Here is a 24,607-nt window from a genome sequence, read left to right on the forward strand (position 1 = left end):
TGATGAGTTCCCCATCTATCCCCTCATCCAAATCATTGATGAAGATGTTGAAGAGCACTGGGTCTAGAACAGAGCCCTGGGGCACCCCACCACACACTTCCCTCCATGTAGATGCAGTTACATTGAGGACTACACATTGAGTACAGTTGATCAGCCAGCTATGAATCCATCTGGTGGTGATGCTGTCTAACCCTCATTTTTCTATCTTATCAAGTAGTAGATTGTGTTCTAATTTATCAAATGCTTACTGAAGTCCAAATAAATCTAAAAATCTAGAAATCAATATGGCAATTAAAATGGCAATTAAAATATGCTAATATTTTAGTATTTATAATTAATAAAGTCCATGCTCAAATAATTATATAAACTATGTAAAACTGGCTTATTTAATATTCTGATCCAATGCCTGGGGCAAGAGCTAGTTTCAGTGCCTTATAAAAGATAGTTCATAAGGTGCTCTTGCATCAAAAATGTTAGAAGGCTTTTTCCCCCAAAAACAAACTGTTTTTTGATTTGGTTATTCCCTAGATAGTCTTAATTCTCAAAGGAAAAAAGAATCACTTCCTTATCATGATTAGCTTGATCATAACAATATTTAACTACTGGAATTTCACATTAATGCAAAAATATTGATGGCCTTAATGATGTAAAAGCAAGTAATATTTTGCCACTTTGCCTGGAAAATAATATTTTCAATGAAATAATAGTTGAAATTAGGAAGGATACACTTGTACCTTGCTTTTTCCTGTTCCTGCATTTCCCATTACAAAGACAGAATGACGCACTGCCAGCAATTCCTCAAGCTGAACAACCTGCCAATAGTAACAATAACAATAGTAATAATAGTAATAATAATAATAATCACCCAGTGAGACACTACCTTGATGTGGTTGTGGGGTTTGTGTGCTCTGAGGACATACTGAACCATATTGGACAGGTTTCATCAGAGGAGTCAGACAAAGAGTGTCTCTCCCATAAAAAATATAGTGAGACGTAAATTTTGGAAAGCCATACAGGCTCGGATGTTGCCCCGGTTAACAAGGTCCGTGCTAGATGTTGGAGTTCCTGGAAATCTGGTGAAAAATGCGCTGCAAGACTAAGGACTGTTGGCTGAGCAACCAGGGCCAGTAACTGCAGAATTGTTTAACACTGATAGCTAAGTACCAGCAGTACTAAATTATTTAAGAAAAAAACAGAATAGTGGCAGGAATTGCATTCCTATGACAAATTAGTGCATGTGAGACATTTTATGATAATATGCTTATATTCCAATTAACACTGAATTACTATCAGACAGTACTGCAACTGAAAGGCTAACATTTTAAGGACACTATGAGAACACAGTAAGGTCAATAAGGATAACTTTATACCCAGCACAGCCTGTCTGCAATTATTTTGATTTAATTTTTTTACAAAGTGTAATTAAAAGCAATGGATTTTTTTTTACTTTCAGAATGAAAGTCTCTTCAGGCTGTAAGTGAAGCTCCAGTGTAGATTGTTTAACCATCTGTTCAAATTGCAAGTCTCTCTTCCTTGGAACATCCAGAGCTGGAAAGAGGTCACTAATTAAACCCATGAAAATGGGGATATCATCTGTCACTATCTTAGGCAAATTGAAGTCCCTCAAGCATCGCATAAGTATCTGGAAAGGCAGTAAACCACACATTATTGTACTTAGAAAGTTTCTGATCAATTTCATGGTCAAAATATACTTTGGGGGGGGGAAAGCCCAATTAAAATCCAGTTAAAGGGAAATTGTGATGCAATGTGCAGTGGGGAAAAACTGGGTATGCATGTGTGAGAATCTCAGCAGTTATACAGCAGTTATACATTCCAGAGAGGGGTGAAAGACAAGACACTCCACAATCCTGAACAGTATGGGGGAGGGAGGAAAACACACAGGGTAGCCACACCCTAGAGGTGCATCATTAGGTAGAAAGTTATAACTTTAGTGGAGTGAGATTCTGTCTGGTAGATGTAACAAATACAGAATTGGACTAGACTGGATTTCACTGTGTTGTCCTTTGGGCATAGGTGCCACAGATATGTTATTATCAAAAACAAACTAGAAGAATTGTAGCTTTTCTAATCTGGTGTTGTTGTCTGCATGTGCAGGGGAGAAAATTCCCCTTAGAATAGCCATGGTAAAATACCTGTGTGGGAATTTTCAAAGCTTCAGGGCTAACATGCTTGGATCTTGGGAAGCAGATTTATGAAGGATATCTTTGGATTATGTTGCATACCTGGTCTTCAGGTCTAGTCTTATCTCCTCGCTTCAGAGAGCCAGCAACTACCAAGACAGATTTAATAGCCCGAAGACCCCAATCATAATGATCCTATGATGAGAAATATTCAAGAAAGTTCAAAAATTCATTTTCCAAATCTACTAACTTATCCACATTATCTTTTTAAAATCTAGAAACTAAGTTGTATTAGTCCTTTTTGATATTATACATTTCTGTACCAGTGGTCTATCAGGATGAAATTTTAAAATGAAATATTTAGTAAGTCAGATCTAAATTAATTCAGATTAATCAATAAAGTAATCAGGTATAATAAAATACTTTAAAATAGTTGTAGTGGTTAATGAAGATGCTCTGATAGCATCTGATTCATAAGATAATACTTCCCTACTCTATTAAGTTTTATTTTGAATAAAATAAACCTCAGGGACCACCTGCTGCCGGCGTCAACTTCCCTCCACCCTGTGCGCTCCCACAGAGAGGGCCTCCTCAGGGTGCCTCCGGTCAGAGAATGTTGGCTGGTGGCCCCCAGGGGGAGGGCCTTCTCTGTGGGCGCTCCGGCTTTATGGAACCAGCTGCCAGTTGAGCTCCGGATGGCACCGGACCTTCGCTCCTTCCGACGCGGTCTGAAGACCCATTTATTTGAACAAGCTGGCCTGGCCTGATGGGGGATGTTAGGGTTTTTAATGGGGTTTTTATATTGTTATTGTTTTTATCTGGGTGATTATTTAATCCTTTTTTAATTTTTGTATTCTCTATTTATATGTGCCCTGTTCACCGCCCTGAGTCCCTCGGGAGAAGGGCGGTATACAAATTTAATAAAATAAATAAAATAAAATAAATAAATAAAATTATTAGTAAGCTAATTATTTTCCATTCCAAAAAACACAATGTACGCACACCATATTTCTACACATAGAAAAGAGTGAAGGAGACAAATAGAACAAAAAAGGTGTATGTATAATAAAAAAATGGCATGAAGGAAGATTAAGTAATTTTGGACTATATTCTACTTATGTTACCATAGATTCACCTTCTTTTCTAAATTAACATTTTATTTGTTGGTTATAAAAATGAGAACAATTTTTTTTGCAAACTATTCTTTACTTTTTGTAAGTACAGAGTAGCCATGAAAGCAGTTTGGTGTAATGGTTAAGACATCAGCCTAGAAATTCAGAGACAGTGAATTTTAGTCCTGCCTTAGACTTAGAGCCAGCAGTATGACCTTGGGCTTGTCATACCCTCTTGGCCTTAGGAAGAAGGCCATGGCAAACCACTTTTGAAAATTTTTTTCAACAAAACTGCAAGGGCTTGTCCAAGAATCAGAAATGAAAATAGAAGAAAAAAAGGGGGGGAATGGGGGGAGGAGCCATACTGTTTCACACCCAAAACTAATTTAATACAATATCCCATTTGGACAACCAAATATAGAAGTTTAGAATGGGATATGAATGCTGTAGGAAATTCATTCCATCAATCAGAATAGAGCTGGAAGGGATCTTGGAGGTCTAGATGCTATATAGAATAGAACAGAACAGAACAGAACAGAATAGAATTGGAAGGGACCTTGGAGGTCTTCTAGTCCAGCCCCCTGCTCAAGCAAGAGAACCTATACCATCTCAGAAAAGTGACTGTCCAGTCTCTTTTTAAAAACCTCCAGTGACAGGGCGCCCATGATTTTTGAAGGCAAGCTGTTCCACTGGTTAATTTTCCTCACTGTTAGGAACTTTCTCCTTAATTCCAGGTTGCTTCTCTCTGATCAGTTTCCAACCATTGTTTCTTGTCCTGCCTTCTGGTACTTTGGAGAATAATTTGATCCTCTCTTCTTTGTGACAGCCTCTCAAATACTGGAAAACTGCTATCACGTCACCCCTATTTCTTCTTTTCTTTAGACTAGCCCAGGGGTTGGCAACTTTGGCTCTTTTATGACTCGTGGACTTCAACTCCCAGAATTCCTGAGCCAGTATAGCTGGCTCAAGAATTCTGGGAGTTGAAGTACACGAGTCATAAAAGAGCCAAGGTTGCCTACCCCTAAACTAGCCAAACCCAAGTCCTGCAGCCATTCTTTATATCTTTTAGTCTCCAGGCCTTGGATCATCTTAGTTAGTCTTCCCTGAATTTGTTCCAAGGTCTCAACGTCTTTTTTGTAATATGGTGACCAAAATTGGTTGCAATATTCCAGGTGTGGTCTCACTAGGGTTTTATAAAGCGGTACTAATACTTCATGTGAGCTTGATTCTATGCTCTGTTTATGCAACCCAGGATTGTATTAGCTTTTTTGGCTGCTGCTGCACATTGCTGGCTCATAGTCAAGTGATCGTCCACTGGGACTCAAAGATCCCTCTCACAGTTACTGTTTTTGAGCCAGGTTTGATTGTCATCATTATATTTTGTGGTGGGGAAGTTCAGAAGATACCAAATAGAATTGTGAAGAAAATTTTTCCCTTTATACTAAATTGGCTACAGTTAACATTAGTTAACCTTGTGTTCTAGTATTATATATGAAAGTAAGAGAAAAATCTATCGCTAGTCACTTTCTTCATGCTATGCCATTGAAAACTATATTAACATTTAAGTAACAAATCCAAATAGCTTTAACCAGAATTATTTTGATAAGACTCTCTTGATTTGTTGATACAATGAATTGGATATATAAAGATAAGAAATTCTTTGCTTTCTTAAATATTAATTAGCTTTGTTGAAGCACAAGGTCAAAGAGATCTCATTTACCTGCTTAGAGAGAAGCTCTCTACAAAGAGTATATAGGGTAACAAACTTTCTGGCTAACAATCGTGCATCAATAAACCCTTCAGCAACCAGCATTATTTCACAGATTAGTTCAATGTCAGGGACCACCATTGCACAAGGCCTAAAAACAAAACAAAAATAAAACAAAAAACACACTGAATCAAAAGGAGACTATAATATGAATATAATGAGAATTAAAAAAAACTAACTGTTCCATCTGCCTGTCCTACTAGATCCAGCAGAATAGGCATGATATGGATTCCATCATCTAGGGAGCTACAGTGGGGCCTTTCTCCCAGACATGAGATCAGCCTCATCACTCCTAAACTTTTGAATATCTGTCAAGACCTGATTATGTAGCAGAACTGGGAATCCTAGTGATGGCTGAACTTGTGGTAATGCTCCACTATTTTTAATAGCCCTTTGTCTATTATTATATTTTTATTTAGTTCCACTTTTATAGTTTTTATATTTTAAACAATTATTATATACAGTTTTAGGTAATAGTTGTTGTATATTTGTTCTTTTGTTGTGCTGTTGTCTGCTGCCCAGAGTCATCTTCTCTGAGATGAGCAGCATATAAATTTGATTGATAGATAGATAGATAGATAGATAGATAGATAGATAGATAGATAGACAGACAGATAGATAACTTCAAGGTGGTGATTTTTATAAATGTAGTTGCTGAGCTGAAGACAACAAATAATTATATACTAACTTTCAATATATGGGCAATGGCTGCTTGCTGATTATTAGCATAGCCTATCGCAATCTCAAACAAAGCTGAAAATGTTAGTTTTCTCAAGTTAGTTTTAATAATTGTTTATACATGATCACTTTTGTTACAGAAAATAAATATAAGAAGATGACACAATGGATAATCTGCAAGGTGATCTTTTTTTCTGAAATACAGGTAAAAAAATAAGATGTTGCATTACCTTGTTTAACCATCTAAGTGACTTCTTTGCTTTACAAAAAGCTAAAAGTTTGCTAAAGGGAATGATTCCTTTCTCATAGTGCTTAGTGGAAAAGGTACTGATATCATGTGTTGTTCTGCATTTGTACTTTTATATATTTAATGTGTTTATGTAGTCAAAAACTGCTCTTCATTAAAGTACATGATAGAGGTTTTTTAAAATAGAAAGGAACACGGGAATATGGCTTAGTGGTTCAATAAAAATAAGTGAAGCTATTTTAAAGTTATATTTTAACTTTGCTATGATTTTATTTCCAATAGTACAATTCTCTTTTGCATTTAGCCAAAAAAGTAAATAAAAACAACATTTCATCTCCCATGTCTTTCTACTGGGTATCAAACCTGCAACTTTGAAGAACTCTTTCATTAAATCAATATATTAAAAAGCTCTAGTTGTAAACTATTGGAAATTAAAGAACTGATATTAGGGAGCATAAATGTCTTGTCCTTCATGCTTACCTGAATAGAGTTTTAAGATTTTCAGGTAATTCTGTTCGGCCAGCATAGCCTGGATTCATTGTAATAAATATTCCCACTGATGCTTTCAATGTAATGTTTTCTCCAAGGAATATGAATCTGTATTATTAAAGAAATAAATCAGCAAACTTCGTTACAAGTGAAGGAATTGTCTCTGGTTTCAGTTTCCTTGCAAATTGCACTCAAAACACAAGGAAAGTCTATAGCTGGGATATGAAAATATACACAACTACTTCTAATACACCTCAAGCTGTACAATTATCTAATTTTCAGTAGAAACCTCTTTGGGGATCTTTTAAATATGTTATAAAAAGTGTAGTTATTTTCAATTCAAGTAGATAATTAGTTCATCTCTTCCTAATATGTTTAATCCCTTAAAGTATTTAAGGAAACAGCTACTACTCACTGTTTTTTGTTATTTCTAATGGCATCATGGATAGTTTTTACTTGTACTGCCACCACTGAAAGAACGTCTACTGAAATTCGGTTGAATTCATCAAAACATCCCCAAGCACCTGTTTGAATCAAACCTTTATAGATGTTTCCTATGGACTATTTGAGAAATAAAATAAATAATAGTTTCCTATAAACAACAAGCACCAACTTTGCATTATTATACTCAGTCATGAATTCATTAGAGTTTGTTGGTCTACTAAGCTCAAGATATCACATAGCTGCTAGATATAGGGATTAATATATTTGCAAATATAACTTTGCTTAATAAATAATAAATACTGGTATCAAAAAGTGTCACTGAGTTCAGTGAAATAAGCTACAATACAAAGTTTGCAAATGGGGCAAAAGAAGACACTCTAAACATGGTTTGGTCCCATCCCATTGATAGTATTTTATATTCTTAAAAATATATAATTGAATTATTGACAGGACCCACCCCAAACCACGTCTTAGGAAGACAAAATTCTTGGAGTCAAATCTATTCCAAAAAGAATCTTTACTATGACATGCTTGGTTGTAGGAAACGAGACAGGACTTAATATTATTCCACGAAGTAAACCTTTATAAAGAGTTCCCGGTTTAACCCCCCTTAACCCCATTTGGTCAGTCCCCCATCCTTTATCTCGTATCATCCCTCTCATGGGAAAAAGGAACTTAGGACCCTTCATGTTTATTGCTCTCTTCCATGACACAAGCCAGATGCTAGCCCCCCTTTTGTTTCCCTAGTTCAAAAGGCTTCTCCTTTACTTTGAAATGCCTAATACCGGTTCAGTACACATCTATTCTCTTCTCTTTGGGAGATGGCAGAATCCATGGAATAATGTTTGAAACATTCCATTTATGAATATGATATAAATGGATTCTGACAATTATTTTGAGGAATACTAAGCAATGTCTCATTTCTTCCATTTTAAAAATACATTACATATAAGCATAAAAAGAGAAAATGCCAAACAAAATCTAGTTAAATACCACAGAAAGAGTAATGGAAGCTTGGAAACAACTTCCAGCTGAGTTAGTGGCTCAGTCATCAGTAACTGAGTTGAAACATGCTTGAGATAAATACAAGTCCATCATCCAACAAAAATTCTAAAAAATATTTAAAAAAAAAAACTCAAAGGGCAGATTAAATGGACCACTAAGTCATTTTTCTGCCTCAGTTTCTGTTTCATTGTTTCTATTTCATTATCCATCCAATAATGAAAAGATTCCTTTGAAATAATGTCTGCCTACTTTGATACTATATGATTCAGTCTCCTTTAACAGTGGATCATCCAGATCTAAAAAAGAGAAAATCATTCCTATCATCTTTCTTTGAAGATAATGGTTGAAAATAACCAAAGCACCTTGTAATCCATCTGCTCAGAACAGTTGAAAACATAGACCATCATTCCAAGTGCATGTCCAAGATCCTTTGTGGTTTCTGTTTTCCCTGTCCCAGCAGGACCTGCAGGAGCCCCACTCATTGTTAGGTGTAGAGATTGGGTAAGAGTAATGTAACACCTTTAACAATAAAAGCACAATGACAATAACACAAACTTTTTTTAATGATGGACAGTGCAAAATCACAAGCTACCAAGAGCAATATGAACTTAAAGAGTTTATGTTACTTTTTTTTTTTGAAAGAAACATTTTTCCCATAAATAAATTTTATGATGTTATTATTTTTGCTTAAAGACTGCAAACCAATGCACAGTATGGCAAATAAATGACTCAGAGGAATATGAGCCTACAGTAAAATGGGGATTGGCGATAGCATATTGGGAAGAAAAAAGTTATGTTTTGGAAATTTGTTTCATCCTTCCGCATTGTTAAGGCTATGCAGATTTTGTATCAGACAATCCACCTAGTAGCATTTATAGATTTACACATATGTAAATGCAGTGTTTTTTTGTAAAAAAAAAAAGGTGCCGGAACTCACACACATCATACAACCCGCCTTGCCTACCCTACAAGGTTACATCCAAAAAAGGTGCCAGAACTCCGTTCTGGGCATTCTATGACAAAAAAAGCCCTGTGTAAATGTATGTACAGGCTTATTTCCAGATGCATGTATAGATGCTTAAATTATGAGTTTATTGAACTCATTTAAGTTACCATGTGCAAAATTGCAACATACATATTTCTTTATGGATTAAAATGTAGGTGTCATGGTTCTGACAGATGTTACTCTTCAAAGAACTTTGAGGCATTGTTTACCTTAAATAATCTTTATTCAAATAACATGGCATCAGCACATACATGGGTGAAGCCAAAAATCTGAATTTTCCTCCTACACATAATATCAAAGCACAATTCCCTCCTCTAACTAACAGTCATAAATCACATTCTCCAATTAGTTTGAAATGCCAACCTTCCCTCCAGTTCTGTGACCCGCCATTCCTTATCATCTCTTATTTCAAACAGCCTTGAAAAAAACCACTCTACTACAAGGTTGTTATGTCTAAGTAATTCCCATACACATTCTTCCTTCTCCCCCCTCCCCCAGCATCATCTAATTCTAACTCTAAAAGTAACACACAAGTACAAGGGGAAATGGCTGCATTTTCATATATTGTCAAAGCAAGAACAACCAATGTTAGCAGCGTTGACATGCACCCCCCTTACAAAAAGGATAGATCTTGTAATGTAAACAAAAGCATATGTTAAGGACTATCACTCAGTTTGTTGGGTGTTGCTCATAAAACCGTCTGATGAGTCTGTCGGCTTTCACATTACTAGATTTCACCCAAGTGGCTTCGGACAATGGGTATCCCTTCTATTGTACTAGGTACTGCAATTTCCCTTAAAAGTTCTAGGGTCAAGAATACGTTTCACTTCATAGTGAGTCTGTCCCACCACTACGAGGGGCCTGGGTGTCTTCTTAGGGGGAGGTCTTAAAGTGGAGCCCCGAAAAGGTTTCAACAAGCTGCAATGGAAGACAGGGTAAATTCTCCCTAAAAGCCTAGGGAGTTTCAATTCTACTGTGCCTGGATTGATGATCCTTACAATGGGGAAAGGCCCCAAGAATTTCGGTCCTAATTTCTTTCTTCTTTTTTTTTTCAAATTACAACCTATATATTTAGAAAGCATCATGATACCTGGGTAGTCATCAACTGAGTAACAGAGTTTTCAATACATAGTTCGGGTTACATTATCATAGCATCCTTCTCTATTTCCCTCAATATTCAATACAACGTATTTAAACTAACAAATTTCTAGGAATAGCATAGTCAATTAAATAAGATTTTGTCAATCCAATTTCAATAAGATATATCTATATCCTGTTATTAAATTTTATCTAATTTTGGTGTTAATTGTAGTATCCAAGTTTAACCTTTAACATCTCAAATAGTATTCACAACCCAAAGTTCCCTTATCTTATTACACCAAAAATTGTATCATCTAACATTCACCCAATATTTAAATAGCTAACTTCTACCTAATAAACATTGTTTATTTCATATCCTAATACATCACAACTTACCAATTGGAGAGTCTATATTTATCAATACATAACCAAAATTTTAACATCAAACATAGGATCCATAAGTCAAATTTTCATTATATCAATATATAAATTTATAGTATTTGAAATAAGCTTAGTAAATACTTAAACGCATTTTAATTCTATCTCATGAATATTTTCTATTTCAGATCCTAATAAGTCACTAATTGCTAACAAAATGACCTACAATAATTCTCTAGGAATTCATATTTTAAATCTAACTCTAGGATTCTTTTTTTGCCAGTTGGGTTTCCAGATCCAGGGCTTTAAATTGCCAAGTAGGTCTTCATTTGCTCACATGTATATTATTTGCACCAGAGGAGGCCATCCAAGCATCAGCAATATACAAAGGTTGAACCATTTAAAGTCATTATATTGTTGCCATGTTAATTCCACTTTATTTATTTGCTCTGACATCTCTGTCAGCAGTTAAGTCTGGATTCTTCTCCCATCTGGGTTGATCTGTTTTGAGTAGAAAATCTTATCCAGTTTTATAGTTAGTAATTGACTGTCCAAGCTTTCCACAGGTTGTCTTTGTTGGTTTTCGTCTTCCTCTATATTGGCATCACTATCTTGCATGTAGTGTACTTCTGAAATTGCAAGCTCCTTAGAAAGGGTCAGAAGTTGAGTATTAAGTTTTTCCCTAGTTTGTTGTTGGTCTTTAAGATTGTCTGTCATAGTAGTGGTCCCTTGTACTTTAAAAATTGTAGGTTCTTTGAATAAAGTCAGGTTTTGGATATTAGTTTTTTCAGTACTTTGTTGTTGTTGCTTATATTCCTCTGTCTCAATAGTAATATCTTCCAATTTTGTTATATTCTGAAGTGTATATTCTTTAGTTGCAGTCTGCGTTTCAATTTGTGACTTAAGGTTGGCATGTAAATTATTAAATCTGGAGGTAGACATATCAGTGACTCTGTAGATTGTTTCAAGTATAAGGTTATAGTCAAGCGAGGTTTCTGGCTGATCCTTCTCCATTTTGTAATAATTATAAATAGTCCTTGGTGGAGGCTATTTTTTAAACAAAAATCAGTAAGTGTCCACCTCCACAAGTGTAAGCCAAATTCATCTCCAGCTGTTTCAGGTTTTTCTCTTAATGCTAAGGTCAGTCCAAAATGTAAACAAGCTTGTTTGCCAATAGTATTCACTAGATATCCCCAGAGTACTTCAAATCCTTTTCAGATGATGTCTTTTTATTTATTTCTTTTTTTGTCCCCTTTTTTAGATTAATAGGTAGAATAGTCCATTTCTGTAAATATAGGAACTTTGGGCCAAAGGTAGAAAGGCAGTAAGTCCAATTAATCAGTATAATTTAGTACAAGGCTTTTTCTTTTCTCTCCCAATGTAGACAAAGGCCGCTATTAAGGAGGGTGGGGGAAAAAATCCTTTCCCTCTCTCCTCGCAAGGGGAAGCAAATTCGGAAAGCTTTTGACAGGGAAAGTAGACGATTAGGAAAAGAAGAAGGCAATTCTCACCCAGTTTTCAAGTGCTTTGTTGTGCTTTTGGCTTTGGCAGGAAACGGCTAAATGATGGACTATGGGAGTGGCCGATCCTTTCTTCTTCAGTTCAGAGAGTAGTTCCAAGTCAACAGGAGGGCCGCCGCCCTTCTACTGCTGACTGGAGAAACCTCTCCTCTGCTCATTACCCCTCCAGGGCAACTTTCAACCCCTTTACAGGGCCCCCCCAATGAAGAAATCCAGGTGACATGAGAAGCAATTCCCTTGCGCATCTGGCTGCACCGAAATCCAGAATCGGAAGTCCGGTCCTAATTTCTTACTGGGTAATTTGAGGCGTAAGTATTTAGTTGACAGATAAACCTTTTCCCAAATTGGAATGTTCTTTGGGGATCCCTCTTTTTATCAGCCTGCTTTTTATAGGCCCTGGAAGTCTTTTTAAAAGGAGTTTTCATGTTTCTCCAAACTTCTTCCCAACCCCTCACTCATTGATCAAGTGTCTGGAAAGCGGAGGGCACCTAAAGGTATGCAGGTATTGGGCTGAACTTTTTTCCTGTGGCTACTCTGAAAGGCATGTAGCCGGTGCTGCTGTGAACAGAATTATTGTAGGCCACCTCTGCAAAAGGGAGGAGGTCATTGCAGTTTGTTTGTTGGTAGGAAACATAGCATCTGAGATATTGCTCCACCATTTTGTTAGCGGATTCTGTGGCCCCATTGGTAGCTGGATGAAAAGCAGATGATAAGCCTTGAGATGATCCAATTAATGTAACAAAACTCCTCCAAAATTTAGCTGTGAACTCTACCCCTCTGTCTGAAATTATTCACTTAGTGGGCCATGCAGCCAGTAGATATGTTTCAGGAACAATTTAGTCAGTTGTTGGACAGATGGGAGTCCTTTGCAGGTGATGAAATGAGCTTGCGTCGAAAACAGGTCTATCACAGTCCAGATGACAGTATTTCCTCTACTTTCAAGTAGGTCTACTATAAAGTCCATAGCTATTTCTTCTCATTGTTGAGAAGGGTCTGCGATTCAAGGTGGAGCAGTGGGCTAATGCCTCCTTAAGTAACAACAGCTGCCTGCAATTAGTGCAGGTTCGAGTCCCACCAGGCTCAAGGTTGACTCAGCCTTCCATCCTTCCGAGGTAGGTAAAATGAGGACCCAGATTGTTGGGGGCAATTAAGCTGACTTTGTAATAATGCCGCTTGGGGTGTGTGTGTGAAAGCCCTAATAAGCAGGCATATACATAGAATGAAGGCTACTGCTAAGCTTGTAAGCCGCCCTGAGTCTTCGGAGAAGGGCGGGATATAAATCGAATTTAAATAAATAAATAAATAAAGGTGCTAGTAATTACCTTTAAAGCCCTACATGGCTTAGGCCTGGGGTATTTGCGAGAGCACCTGCTGCCATTGTCAACCTCCCATTGCCCGGTTCACTCCCACAGAGTCGGCCTCCTCAGAGTTCCATCGGTTAAGCAGTGCCGGCTGGCGACTCCCAGGGGGAGAGCCTTCTCTGTGGGCACGCTGACCCTCTGGAATGAGCTGCCTCCAGAGCTGCGGATGGCCCCCGACCTTCGGTCCTTTCGCTGTGACCTGAAGACATGGATGTTTCAACAATCGGGCCTGGACTGACTATGGTTTTAAATTTGGTTTTATGGGGTTAAATTACTATGTACTGAACATATCTACTGTTTAATTTTTTTTTAAATTTTGTATTTTCATGTTCTTTTTTAGTTTTTATTGTTGTGAGCCACCCTGAGTCCTTAGGGAGAAGGGTGGCATATAAATATAATAAATCAAAGCAATCAAATCAAATCAATCACTGCCTGCAGTAACCTAGGGGGGGTTCCCTGGAATTCTTTTCATGGTGGCACATACAGTACAACTCCTGACATAGTTTCCCACATCTCATTTTAGCCCCGGGCCACCAAAATTCCCGGCAGATGAGGTGTAGGTGTTTTACATCATGTATGTGTTTGAGAGCATTAAGACAGAGGGCTTCAGGCAAATACAGTCTCCCCCCCCCTTGTAAGCCAAACCATCCCTGCATGTTAGGGAGGTTTGATTGTCCTTGAACCATTGATCGGTAAGGAGCTCTTGTTTTATCTTCTTTGGCCCAGGGTTATCAGGATTAGGGGCTCATTAAACCAAACTGTATTGAATGAAAAAAGACTTTCAGCAACATATGGAAAAAGAAATGACTTTCTTTTTCAAGGAAAACAAAAAAGAAGATACCTCACTCCAAAATGTCTGGGACACGGCGAAAGCGTATATGAGAGGACTTGCTATGACTAATTTGGGGAAAAAGAATAAACAGAAAAGACAAAATAGGGAAAAACTGGAGGAAGAATATAAGACACCTGAGAAAGAATTACAGAAAGATACACAAATCAAAAAGATTAAAAATGTAATGGAGCTAAACAAACATAAAATGAACTTAATAGAAAATGAAGAAGTGGCAATGAAAATAAAGGCAGCCAAACAAACCTTTTTTGAACATGCAAATAAACCAGGGAGATGGTTGACATATAAAATCAAAAAGGAGAAAGAGAAGAGATGGATTAAACAATTGGAAGATGCTGAGGGGACTTTACAACACCAGAATGAAGAAAGGAAAAAAAATAGCTTGGGAATATTATGAGAATTTATATAAGCAACAATTTATATAAATTCTTGATATAAGAATTTATATCAAGATGATAGGATAAAACAATTCTTGGAAGAAACAGAGATACCCAAAATACCGGAGAAACTTAACAAGCTATTAGAAGGGAAAATAACAATGATGGAATTAACAGCAGTTAAAAGACAAAAAAATGGCAAAACACCAGGACCAGATGGTTTACCAGCAGAACTATATAAGACATTCCAGGAAGTGCTAGGCAATGTAATGTTGGAACTTTATAATGAACTTCTCTTTGAAGCGAAGATACCAGATTCATGGTCGGAAGCACTTATTACCCTGGTACCAAAGGAAGAAACAGAAATGCAGAAAATAAAGAACTATAGACCGATTTCCTTATTGAACGTGGACTATAAAATATTTGCATCAATAATGGCGGAAAGACTTAAAAAGTTTTTAAATGAATTTATACATTTGGATCAAAATGGTTTTCTGCCTAAAAGACAGATTAGAGACAATATGTGAATTGCATTGAACACATTAGAATACTATGAAACACACCCAGAAAAACAGATGGCATTGATGTTTCTGGATGCACAGAAGGCGTTTAACAATGTGAATTGGCAATTCATGATAGGACAACTACAGACTATGGACTTTGGGGAGAAATTTATAAATGTAATTAAAACAATTTACAATAATAAAGTAGCCAAAGTAATGATAAATGGAGACATGACTGAGAAGATTAATATTATGAAGAGAACAAGGCAGGGATGTCCTCTATCTCCATTATTGTTTGTCTTAACATTAGGGGTACTAAACAGAAGTATAAGACAAAATAAGGATATAAAAGGTATGAAAGTTAAGAGGGAAGAATATAAGCTACAAGCTTTTGCAGATGATTTAGTATTTATCTTGGAGGAACCACTAGAGACAGGACCTGTATTAATAGAACAAATAGAAAAATATGGTGAGGTAGCAGGCTTGAAGATTAATAAAGATAAAACAAAAATGCTAGTGAAAAATATTACTAAAAACAAAAAAAAGAATTGATGGGAAAGCTAGATATATAGATTGTAAAGAAGGTAAAATATCTGGGGATCCACCTGACAGCAAGATGCACAACATTTAAAGAAGATAACTATCACAAACTGAAAAGACAAATCGAAGTAGATTTGGATAAATGAGAAAATGTTCAACTATCATTAATGGGATGGATTGTGATAATCAAAATGAATATACGACTATGATTATTATTTTTGTTTTCAACAATACCAATAAGACTGGAAAAGAAATATTTTAAGGGGCTTAATAAAATAATTTTGAAATATATTTGGCAGGGGGAAAAAGGCACGGATTAATCTAAAAATGTTACAAGATGCAAGACTCAGAGGTGGGTTTGGTTTACCTAATTGGGAATTATATTATCAGGCTGCAGCATTATCGTGGATGAGAGAATGGATCTTACTGAGGAACATGAGATTATTGACATTAGAGGGATGTATACATAGCTATTCCCAGAGACCCTGTATAAGGAACTCTTTATTAGTGGTTTGGGAGAAAATAAAGCATTATATGAAGATTCCAGATTGGCTCTCAACTATGGAAGTGCTAATACACCCCAATATGTTTAATATGGGAAGTATTATAAGATATAAAGACTTACTAACAGACGTGGGGGAGGTGAAAACCAAACAACAATTAGAGTGACAAGGAATAAAGATGGATTGGTACATGAGAACGCAAATACAATCTAGATATGAAAAAGATGTTAAAACAGATGGTTTTAATTTGGGGACAATAGAGTTAGATGAAATACTCATGGGAACTGAAGAAAAATGTATTAAAAATGTATAGCTACTTACTACATACGGAAATAGAGGAGGAGCAGGTGAAAGAGTCAATGATAAAATGGACAAGAAATTTTGGATATACGATTGAATTAGATAGATGGCAGCAATTATGGGGAAGAAACTATAAACTGACAATGGCGACAACATATAAAGAAAATATGTACAAAATGTTTTATAGATGGCATGTGTCTCCAGAAAGACTAGTTAAAATGTTTAAGGGCAGATCTATGAAATGTTGGAAATGTCATCAAATACCAGGCTCTTTTTATCATATGTGGTGGACGTGTGTAGAAACTAAAACTTATTGGAATATAATTAGAACATGGATAGAAAAGGTGATACAACAACATATAGAACTAAGACCAGAGGTATTCCTGTTGGGTATTTTACCAGAGAAATATAGTAAAGAAAAAACATATTTGATTATTCATATAACCACTGCAGCTAGGATTGTGTTTGCACAAAATTGGAAAGCACTGAAAGCCTCCCCAGAAGGAGAGGTGATTGGGAAAATATTGGAATGTGCGGAAATGAATAGATTAACAATGATAATTAAAGATAAGACAGAGTCAGAGTATTATGAAACCTGGGGAAAATTTTATGATTGGGTGAAAAAGAGAATATGCCTAAAAGATAGCTAACACTAATTTAGATGGAAGAAAAAGGAGGAGATAAGGAGGGAGACCCAGGCAACACAGTATTGGATAACCAGAGATAGTATAAATATTTAAAGATGTATATACTGAGAAGGTCAGATTTATAGAAGTATTAATGTAATAGAAAATTAATGTTATTACCAGTATATCTAATATAGATATTGAAAATCTAGGGAGAGGAGTTGCTCAGACATTATCCCTGAATTGTATCTGAAGAGGGATGAGAGGGAAGAAAGGAGAAGAGAGAGGGGAGAGAGTAGAGGAGGGGAGAAGGAAGTAGGAAGGTTGGAGAGAAAGAGGAGGAGAAGTGGGGAGAAATGGGAGGGGAGTGGTGAAGGAAAGAGGAGAGGAGAAGAAGTGGGATGTAGGAAAGAAAGAGAAGAAAGGGAGAAAGAAGGTAGAGAAGAGGGAAGGAGTGTAGATACAGTGAAACAAAAATTTACGTGTATGTATTTATGTATTACGGTATATTTGTTGATATATATGGGGGAGAGTTGGAAAAAATAAAAATAAAAAAACTTTAAAAAAAAGGATTAGGGGCTTTGTGGGACATGAGTTGAGCAGAAGTTTGTGGATTGGAGATAATTGCCTCATTAATCTCTTTGTGTTCACTTTTGTACTGGGGCAATCGCAAAAGCATATCAGCTAGGAATTTTTTTTCTCCTGGTATGTACTTTAGAGTGAAGTTGAAATGGTTAAAGTACTATGTCCACCACACTTGCTTTGGGGACAATTTGCAGGGAGTTTTCAGTACTTCTAGATTTTTGTGATCTGTCCATACTTCAAAAGGCACCTTGCTTCCTGTTGCCAGTTTAATATCCCCCACCTAATTGTGAAGGCCTCTTTCTCCCAGACTGCCCATCTCCTTTCGCTTTCAGTTAATTTTTTAGAGGTATAGGAGCAGGGTTGGAAGACCCCACTTTTGTTCTTTTGCAGTAATACTGCTCTGACTGCTACATCACTGCTGTCACCTTGGATTACAAAGGGCTTCCCTGGGCAGGGGTGCTTTAGAACTGGTTCAGCAGCAAATAGTCTTTTTAAATTCTCAAAAGCTGTTTGACAGCTCATCATCCATGCTAGTGATTGGTTGGTCATGGCTTCCCTCCTCCTTTGCCTGTTTTGAGTAGTTCTGTAAGGGGTACAGCAATCTTGGCAAAGGAGGGGATGAATTGACAATAGAAGTTGGCAAAACCTAGAAAGCTCTGGAGCTGTTTGCAAGTCTTTGGGGGCTGCCATTCAATTATAGCTGTCACTTTGGCTGGGTCCATTTCAATGCCCTCATTGGAAATTCTGTAGCCAAAATAATCTAGTTGGGTCTGGTGAAATTCACATTTTGACAGTGTGACATAAAGCTTGGCATTCAATAGTTTCTTTAACACTGCTCTCAGCAGCTTTATATGATCAGTCATATCCGTGCTGTATATCAGGATGTCATCAAGATACACCAGAACCCCTTTGTATAAGTGATCATGTAGGTTGTTGTTGTTAGTTGCGAAGTCGTGTCCGACCCATCATGACCCTATGGACAACATTCCTCCAGGCTTTCCTGTCCTCTACCATCTTCTGGAGTCCATTTAAGCTCATGCCTACTGCTTCAATAACTCCATCCAGCCACCTCATTCTCTGTCGTAGGACCTCATTAATCAACTGCATGAATACAGCTGGGGCCCTGTGTAGTCCAAATGGCATGACTTTGAATTGATAGCTCCCCATGGGGCAGTTGAAGGCAGTTTTGCACTCGTCTCCTTCCTTTATTCTCACCCAGTAATATGCTTCTCTCAGGTCTAATTTAGTGAAGACACTCCCCTTAGCCAGATGGGTTAGTAAGTCCTTCAGGAGGGGGAGGGGGTATTTATTTTCCACACTCACCATGTTCTGACCTTTATAATCCATGCAAAGATGAAGAGACCCATCTTTTTTTTTCTTTAAATAACACAGGGGCTCCCACAGCAGATTTGGCCCATTCAATGAATCCCCTCACTGCATCTCCTGTATTTCGAAGGGGGACATAGCATACATTCTTGGTAGTGGGAGTTTGGCTCCCAGCAGCAGCTCAATAGAACAATCATTGGGTCTGTGAGGCGGTAGGGCTTCACATTCTTTCTCACTAAATGCCTCTGCTAGGTCCCAGTACTTGCTGGGGATGAATGGCTCGCCTGGTGGCAGTGAGGCAGCCAAGTGCGCTCGCTCATTTGGTGGCCTAAAGTGTCCTGCACTCTCTGTTGAATCAGTGGGGGGTTTAGGCCCTATAAGTAGTCTCACAGTTCTCATTCCTTTCTCCCACCAGATAAATGGCTTCCATTTGTCCAACCAGGCTAGTCCCAGTATCACAGCCTCAGTCATTTTTGGAGCCATTAGGAAGTGAATAAACTCCCAGTGCTCACCTATTTCTAGGTGTAGGGGCTCAGTTAATTGTGTGACTAAAGTCCCTCCCATCAGGGAGCCATAGGCTTGCTCAAATCTCATGGGTTTGGAGAGCAGTTTTGCTCGTATGCCCAATTTCATGGCAAATGGCAAGCTAATGACGCATCGGGAGCATCCAGAATCAACTAGCACTTTTAAATCTACCTGGGCCCCTGACTTAGGGATTATGAGTTTGGCAGGTAGTGAGAAAGGTGGGAGATGTTGGCTCACCATCAGATCATTCTCTCCTTCGTCTTTGCTGTCAAAAGAGGGTACAGCAGGGGTGGATTCAGCCTGAGTCCTGGTGTTCTCCTGTGTGGGGAATGTGACTTGGGCAATAGGTTCCTGTGTGATCCGGTTGGATTTCTCTCTCATTGGCTGCTGGGCAGGTTTCTTTCTCACTGCTGGTCCTGGTCCTGATCTATTCTGCTGTTGGGGGTAGGGGACTGGACAATTCGCTGCTTGATGTCCCTGCTGTTCGCATTGGAAGCACTTGATTGGTGGGGCTGCAGGTGGCCTGGATCTTTCAGCTGCTGCAGCAGTTGGACATTTTCAGGGTGGTGGTTGCTCTGGCCTCGGCTCAGGTTCAGGTGGGGGAGGTTTCTTTTTTTTTTTTTTAATTTATTTGTTTTTTTTTTTATTGAAAAGTTTTAAAATACAGTTTTCCTTTAGAAAACCCCCCTTCCCCCTCCCTCCTCCCCTCCCTACCTCCCCCCTATCCCCCCCCTCCCCCTCTCCCTCCTCCCTCCCCTGCCTCCCCCCCCTACTTCCCCTCCTCCCCCCCTCCCCCCCCCGACTTCCCAGAGCAAAATACAAGGTATATATCTAAAAAGCAATCATAAACAATCATATACTAACAATTATAAACTCTAAAATCCATCACTCTCTAGCTTATATAGAGTAAACCAATCCTTAATAATACTAAATATGTATAAAAAACTAAAATAAAAGAAAACTAGCGTCATTCCCATCTATGTTCTTCCACAATTCACTATTTCCTAAACATATTCTCATTTACACATCACAAGCACCTATCCCTATTAACCTCTCTAGCCAAAATAGGCTATAATAGATAGTTCTTACACAAATTAACCCACATTAACCCACAAAACTTTCTTCCTCTTCCTCTGTAGTAAATTGTCCATTAATTCCAAATTAAAGATTCTGTTACCATACATATCATCCCAAAACTCTTAAAAACACAGCTACCACTTGACTATCAGTATGTTGTGGAAGTTCCATAGATTTCTACTGGTCCTATTTTCTTATCTTTTTTGAGCGTTTTAAGGCAGCACGCGTCACCCTCTGTTCTCTAGGATCATCCAAAAGAGTTGCAGCTTGATCTCCTCCTGTACCATTCTCGTCTATCTGTCCATCTTCATCCTCTTGATGTTCTCCTTCTCCAGATCCCTCTGCAGCTTCCAAAAGTGTTGATGGGGTTGCTTTTAAGACATTGTTGTAAAAATCATGCGCTTGCTTCACAGTACCCAAACAGTACCTTTTGCCTTCATACATGAAGCTCAACCCAGCTGGGATCTCCCATCTGAACCTTATATCTCTTTGCTTGAGCTCTTGGACAAGAAATATAAAGTCCTTCCTTCTCTTTAAAATCTTTGGAGGAATTTCTTTTAGAACCAAAACTTCTTGACCAGCAATCACAACTTTAGTATCATAGGCAGCTTGTATAACTTCATCTCTAATTTCCCTTTTTACAAAATAAACCACCACATCTCTAGGCAACTTTCTCTGTTTAGCAATCCACGAGTTCACACGAAACACTTTGTCCATGCCTTGTTTTATTTCAGATGCTGGATGGTTCAATACCACCTCAAAAGCCTCAGAAACCAGCTGCTTTAAATCTTCCTTAATATTCTCTTTTAGGCCTCTAATTCTAACAGCAAACTGCATCTGGTAAAATTGAGCCAGACTCAGTTCGCTATCCATTTTGTCTTTTAAATCTTCAATTTCCAATACTTTTGCTTCTAATATAGCATTTTTTTGAGTCAGTTCTTCCACTTTGTCATCCAGCACCTCCACACATTTAGCTACTTTATGCACTGAGGACAAAATGTCTACCTTCATCTCTCTGAGTTTCTGTTCCATCCTTTCTTCCATTCTCTGCTCCAATTTCTCCAATTTCTCCTCCATCTGTGCAAATTTAACACCCATTGACTCCAAAATTAACTGGGTATGTTTTTCAAGATCCTTCGATGTCAATACATCTGGAGAATGCAACGCCTGCAATAATGATTGTTGTTGCACCGGAGAATTTCCAGCACTCCGAAAAGTTCTAGGGGGAGGTTTAGACGCCATCTTTTACTTACAATTGTGACGCACTTTCACTTTAAGTTTTAAGCAAAGTCCATCAAGCTCGAGAGTAAAATAAAATAATCCTCTTCATCTCTTCATCTTTCCCTCTTGTACTGCTCTGCCTGCTCTTTTCCTTTCATAGTCTCTCCTTCAAGCAGGGATGGTCGCAGACGCCTGGCTCTGCTCCATGAAGTCCGGAGCAGAGACGCTAGCCAGCTGGGAGCAGCCCAGGCTGCGGGGGAGTTCAATCCTTCAGCCGCCCAAGCTCCAAGCTCAGGCGGCCCCGGAGAACTCAACCCCTACCTGGGGGCTCACCCCCTCCTCTTCTCCCGAGGAGGGGGCTTCAAATTCGCCCGAACAGCTGATCGGCGCTGTTTCGGGCGAAAAATCACACAGCTGAGCCGCGGGCAGCCCGGGAAGGCTGCCTCCGTCGCCGCGGAGCCACCGGAAGTGGTCAGGTGGGGGAGGTTTCTTATAGCACGTGAGCTGAATGTCTAGCCTTACCACTGTTTGGTACCATTCTTGCAGCTGATCAGGTACTGCTCGATAGATGCAGGCTTGAGGTGATCGTCTAGCCCTTCTTTGAAGTGATGGATTAGGGACTATTCAGGCCACCTCTCTATATGACCAGCTATCTTGTGAAACTCTCTTACATACTCCAGAGCAGGCCTGCCAGCTTGTTTGATCTTATGGATTTGTTCTTCTGCTTTGAGGGCAATGGAAGGGTACTTAAATCTTTCTCTCAGTCCTAGGAGGAAGAGGTGGGGGTCTTCCAATTTGGGGGCTTGCTCATTGTATAAATTATTCAGCCATTCGGATGCCTCTGCCTCTAAGCTGGACACAATCACATTGACCATAGCCACTGGGTCTGGGGAGAGATAGGCCCAGTGGTTCAAATGACAGCATATTTGGTTGAGAAAAAAAATCAGCTTCTCTGGGTCCCCATAAAAGGTTGCTTTGAAATGTGGAGCAATCACTGGCTGCTGGGGCCCTCACTGTGGCTGTTGCACCCCAAGTTGCTGCCACCCCCACCCTGGCTGCTGCTGCATACCCAGGGGTTGTACGTTTGGAGGCTGTGGCCATCTCCCCTGCTCTGGTTGCAGTACCAGCAGTTGTAGCCTCCTGAGTTGCCAGGGGTCTCCCAAAGGCAGCTGCCTGGGTGGGGGCTGCTGTTGACCTCCCTGCTGCTGGTCAGCGTGGAGTTGTGGCGCCCTCTGCTGCTGTAGTCTCCTCAATGGTTGTTGGATGGGTGGGGGTTGCTGCTGGATCTCCCTCATTTGCAGGCCCCTCAGCGGTTGGTGTACATTCGGATGTAGTGACCAACCTCCTTGCTGCAGTTGTCCTCCCACCAGTTACTGATTTCCTGGCTTCTGCACCATCCCAAGCTGTTGTAAGGCCTCTATTAGCTGCTGCAAGCTCAGGGATTGCTGGCTTTCCACCTGCAGGGGCTGCTATATTCCCCATTGCTGCAGGGGGGCCAGACTGGGTGATCAATATGCACACCAGTCTGGGGATTGGCTGTCCTGGAGACTGGAGCTGTCTCTCTCTGTGGGACTGGAGCCCCTGGGAGGGGACTTCAGGGGCTGGAAGGCTTCTTTCGGCAGGAGTTGATTTCTACTTCTCATCTCTAGCTCTTCAAATCTTTCCACTGACTGACTATGAGCAGTAGACAGGTATTTCCACTCATCCAAGTCCTCAGTGGCAGACAACCTGGTAGCTCTCCACCGGCCTGCTTTTGAAGCCTTTGAGTGTGGCAAGGCAGTCTCGAGATGTCTGGAGTTTCTGCTGGGCTGGGCCCAATCTGACAATCAGCTCAGCTCTCCGAGCTGCTTAGGTTTTGCCTCCTTCTGGGAGTCCTGCAAAAGCTCTTCCTCCCCCGGCTTGCTTGCTGTTGCTTCCCCCCCTGGGGTAGCAGCTGTTGCTGGGTTGCTGGCTTCAAACAATTTCTTTTTCCGTGATGAAATCTCTCGAATCTTTGTCAGCTTCCCTAAAATCTAGGAACAGTGACTGGGGCTCAGTACCCCTAGAAAGTTTGGAAAGTTTGTAGATTTTGGCTTAATGTCATGGTTCCGACAGATGTTACTCTTCAAAGAACTTTGAGGCATTGTTTACCGCAAAGAATCTTTATTCAAATAACATGGCATTGGCACGTACATGGTTGAAGCCAAAATCTGAATTCTCCTCCCCTAAACACATAATATCAAAGCACAATTCCCTCCTCTAATTAACAGTCATAAATCACATTCTCCAATTAGTTTGAAATGCTGACCTTCCCTCCAATTCTCTGACCCGCCATTCCTTGTTATCTCTTATTTCAAACAACCTTGAAAAAACCACTACAAGGTTGTTATGTCTAACTAATTCCCATACACATTCTCCCCCCCCCCAGCACCATCTAATTCTAACTCTAAAAGTAACACACAAGTACAAGGGGGAAATGGCTGCATTTTCATATATTGTCAAAGCAAGAACATCTGATGTTAGCAGTGGTGACAGTAGGAATCTAGCTTGCATTAATACTTACATGTTTCTTTAGCTCAGCAGTTATGGCATACAAAAAATAAAATACTATTAAATCTGACATTCCCTTTCTTGGGTATGCAGTTTGCTCATTTCTTCTATTCCAAACTTTTATTTCAATTAATTTCTTGAAAATAAACCTAATAGAACTGTGCAAAAGTTTGCAGGTGGTGAGGTGGCTGTGTATGCAATTTTGTGCAGTCTGGAAAAACCCTGGCAAGTTTTCCAAAAATCTTTCTGCTTTAATTTTCCAAACAGAGATGCTTCATTCATCCTAGAGCTATAAGCTCCTTAAAAAGCCAACCCAAGCCTTCCCATATATACTAACGAGATTAGATAGGGACATTTTGTAACCTAATGCAATTATACTAACTTGTAAGTGTACGTAAAATAATAATAAATAATAA

At 39.0% G+C, this 24,607-nt stretch overlaps 1 protein-coding gene across 1 annotated transcript in view; it reads right to left on the minus strand.

The window, feature by feature from the left end:
• Positions 1-24,607, minus strand: part of DNAH11 (dynein axonemal heavy chain 11) — a gene marked incomplete at its 3' end in the record, with an annotated part of 227,874 nt that overhangs the window by 143,011 nt on the left and 60,256 nt on the right. The window contains 7 exon segments of the mRNA XM_081342997.1: positions 735-812; positions 1,448-1,642; positions 2,244-2,336; positions 4,974-5,112; positions 6,427-6,543; positions 6,851-6,996; positions 8,247-8,403. Of these exon segments, the coding sequence (XP_081199123.1) occupies positions 735-812; positions 1,448-1,642; positions 2,244-2,336; positions 4,974-5,112; positions 6,427-6,543; positions 6,851-6,996; positions 8,247-8,403 (925 nt within the window).

This window comes from Vipera berus (genome assembly GCF_964194415.1).
Source record: "Vipera berus genome assembly, chromosome: Z".
NCBI lineage: Eukaryota > Metazoa > Chordata > Lepidosauria > Squamata > Viperidae > Vipera > Vipera berus.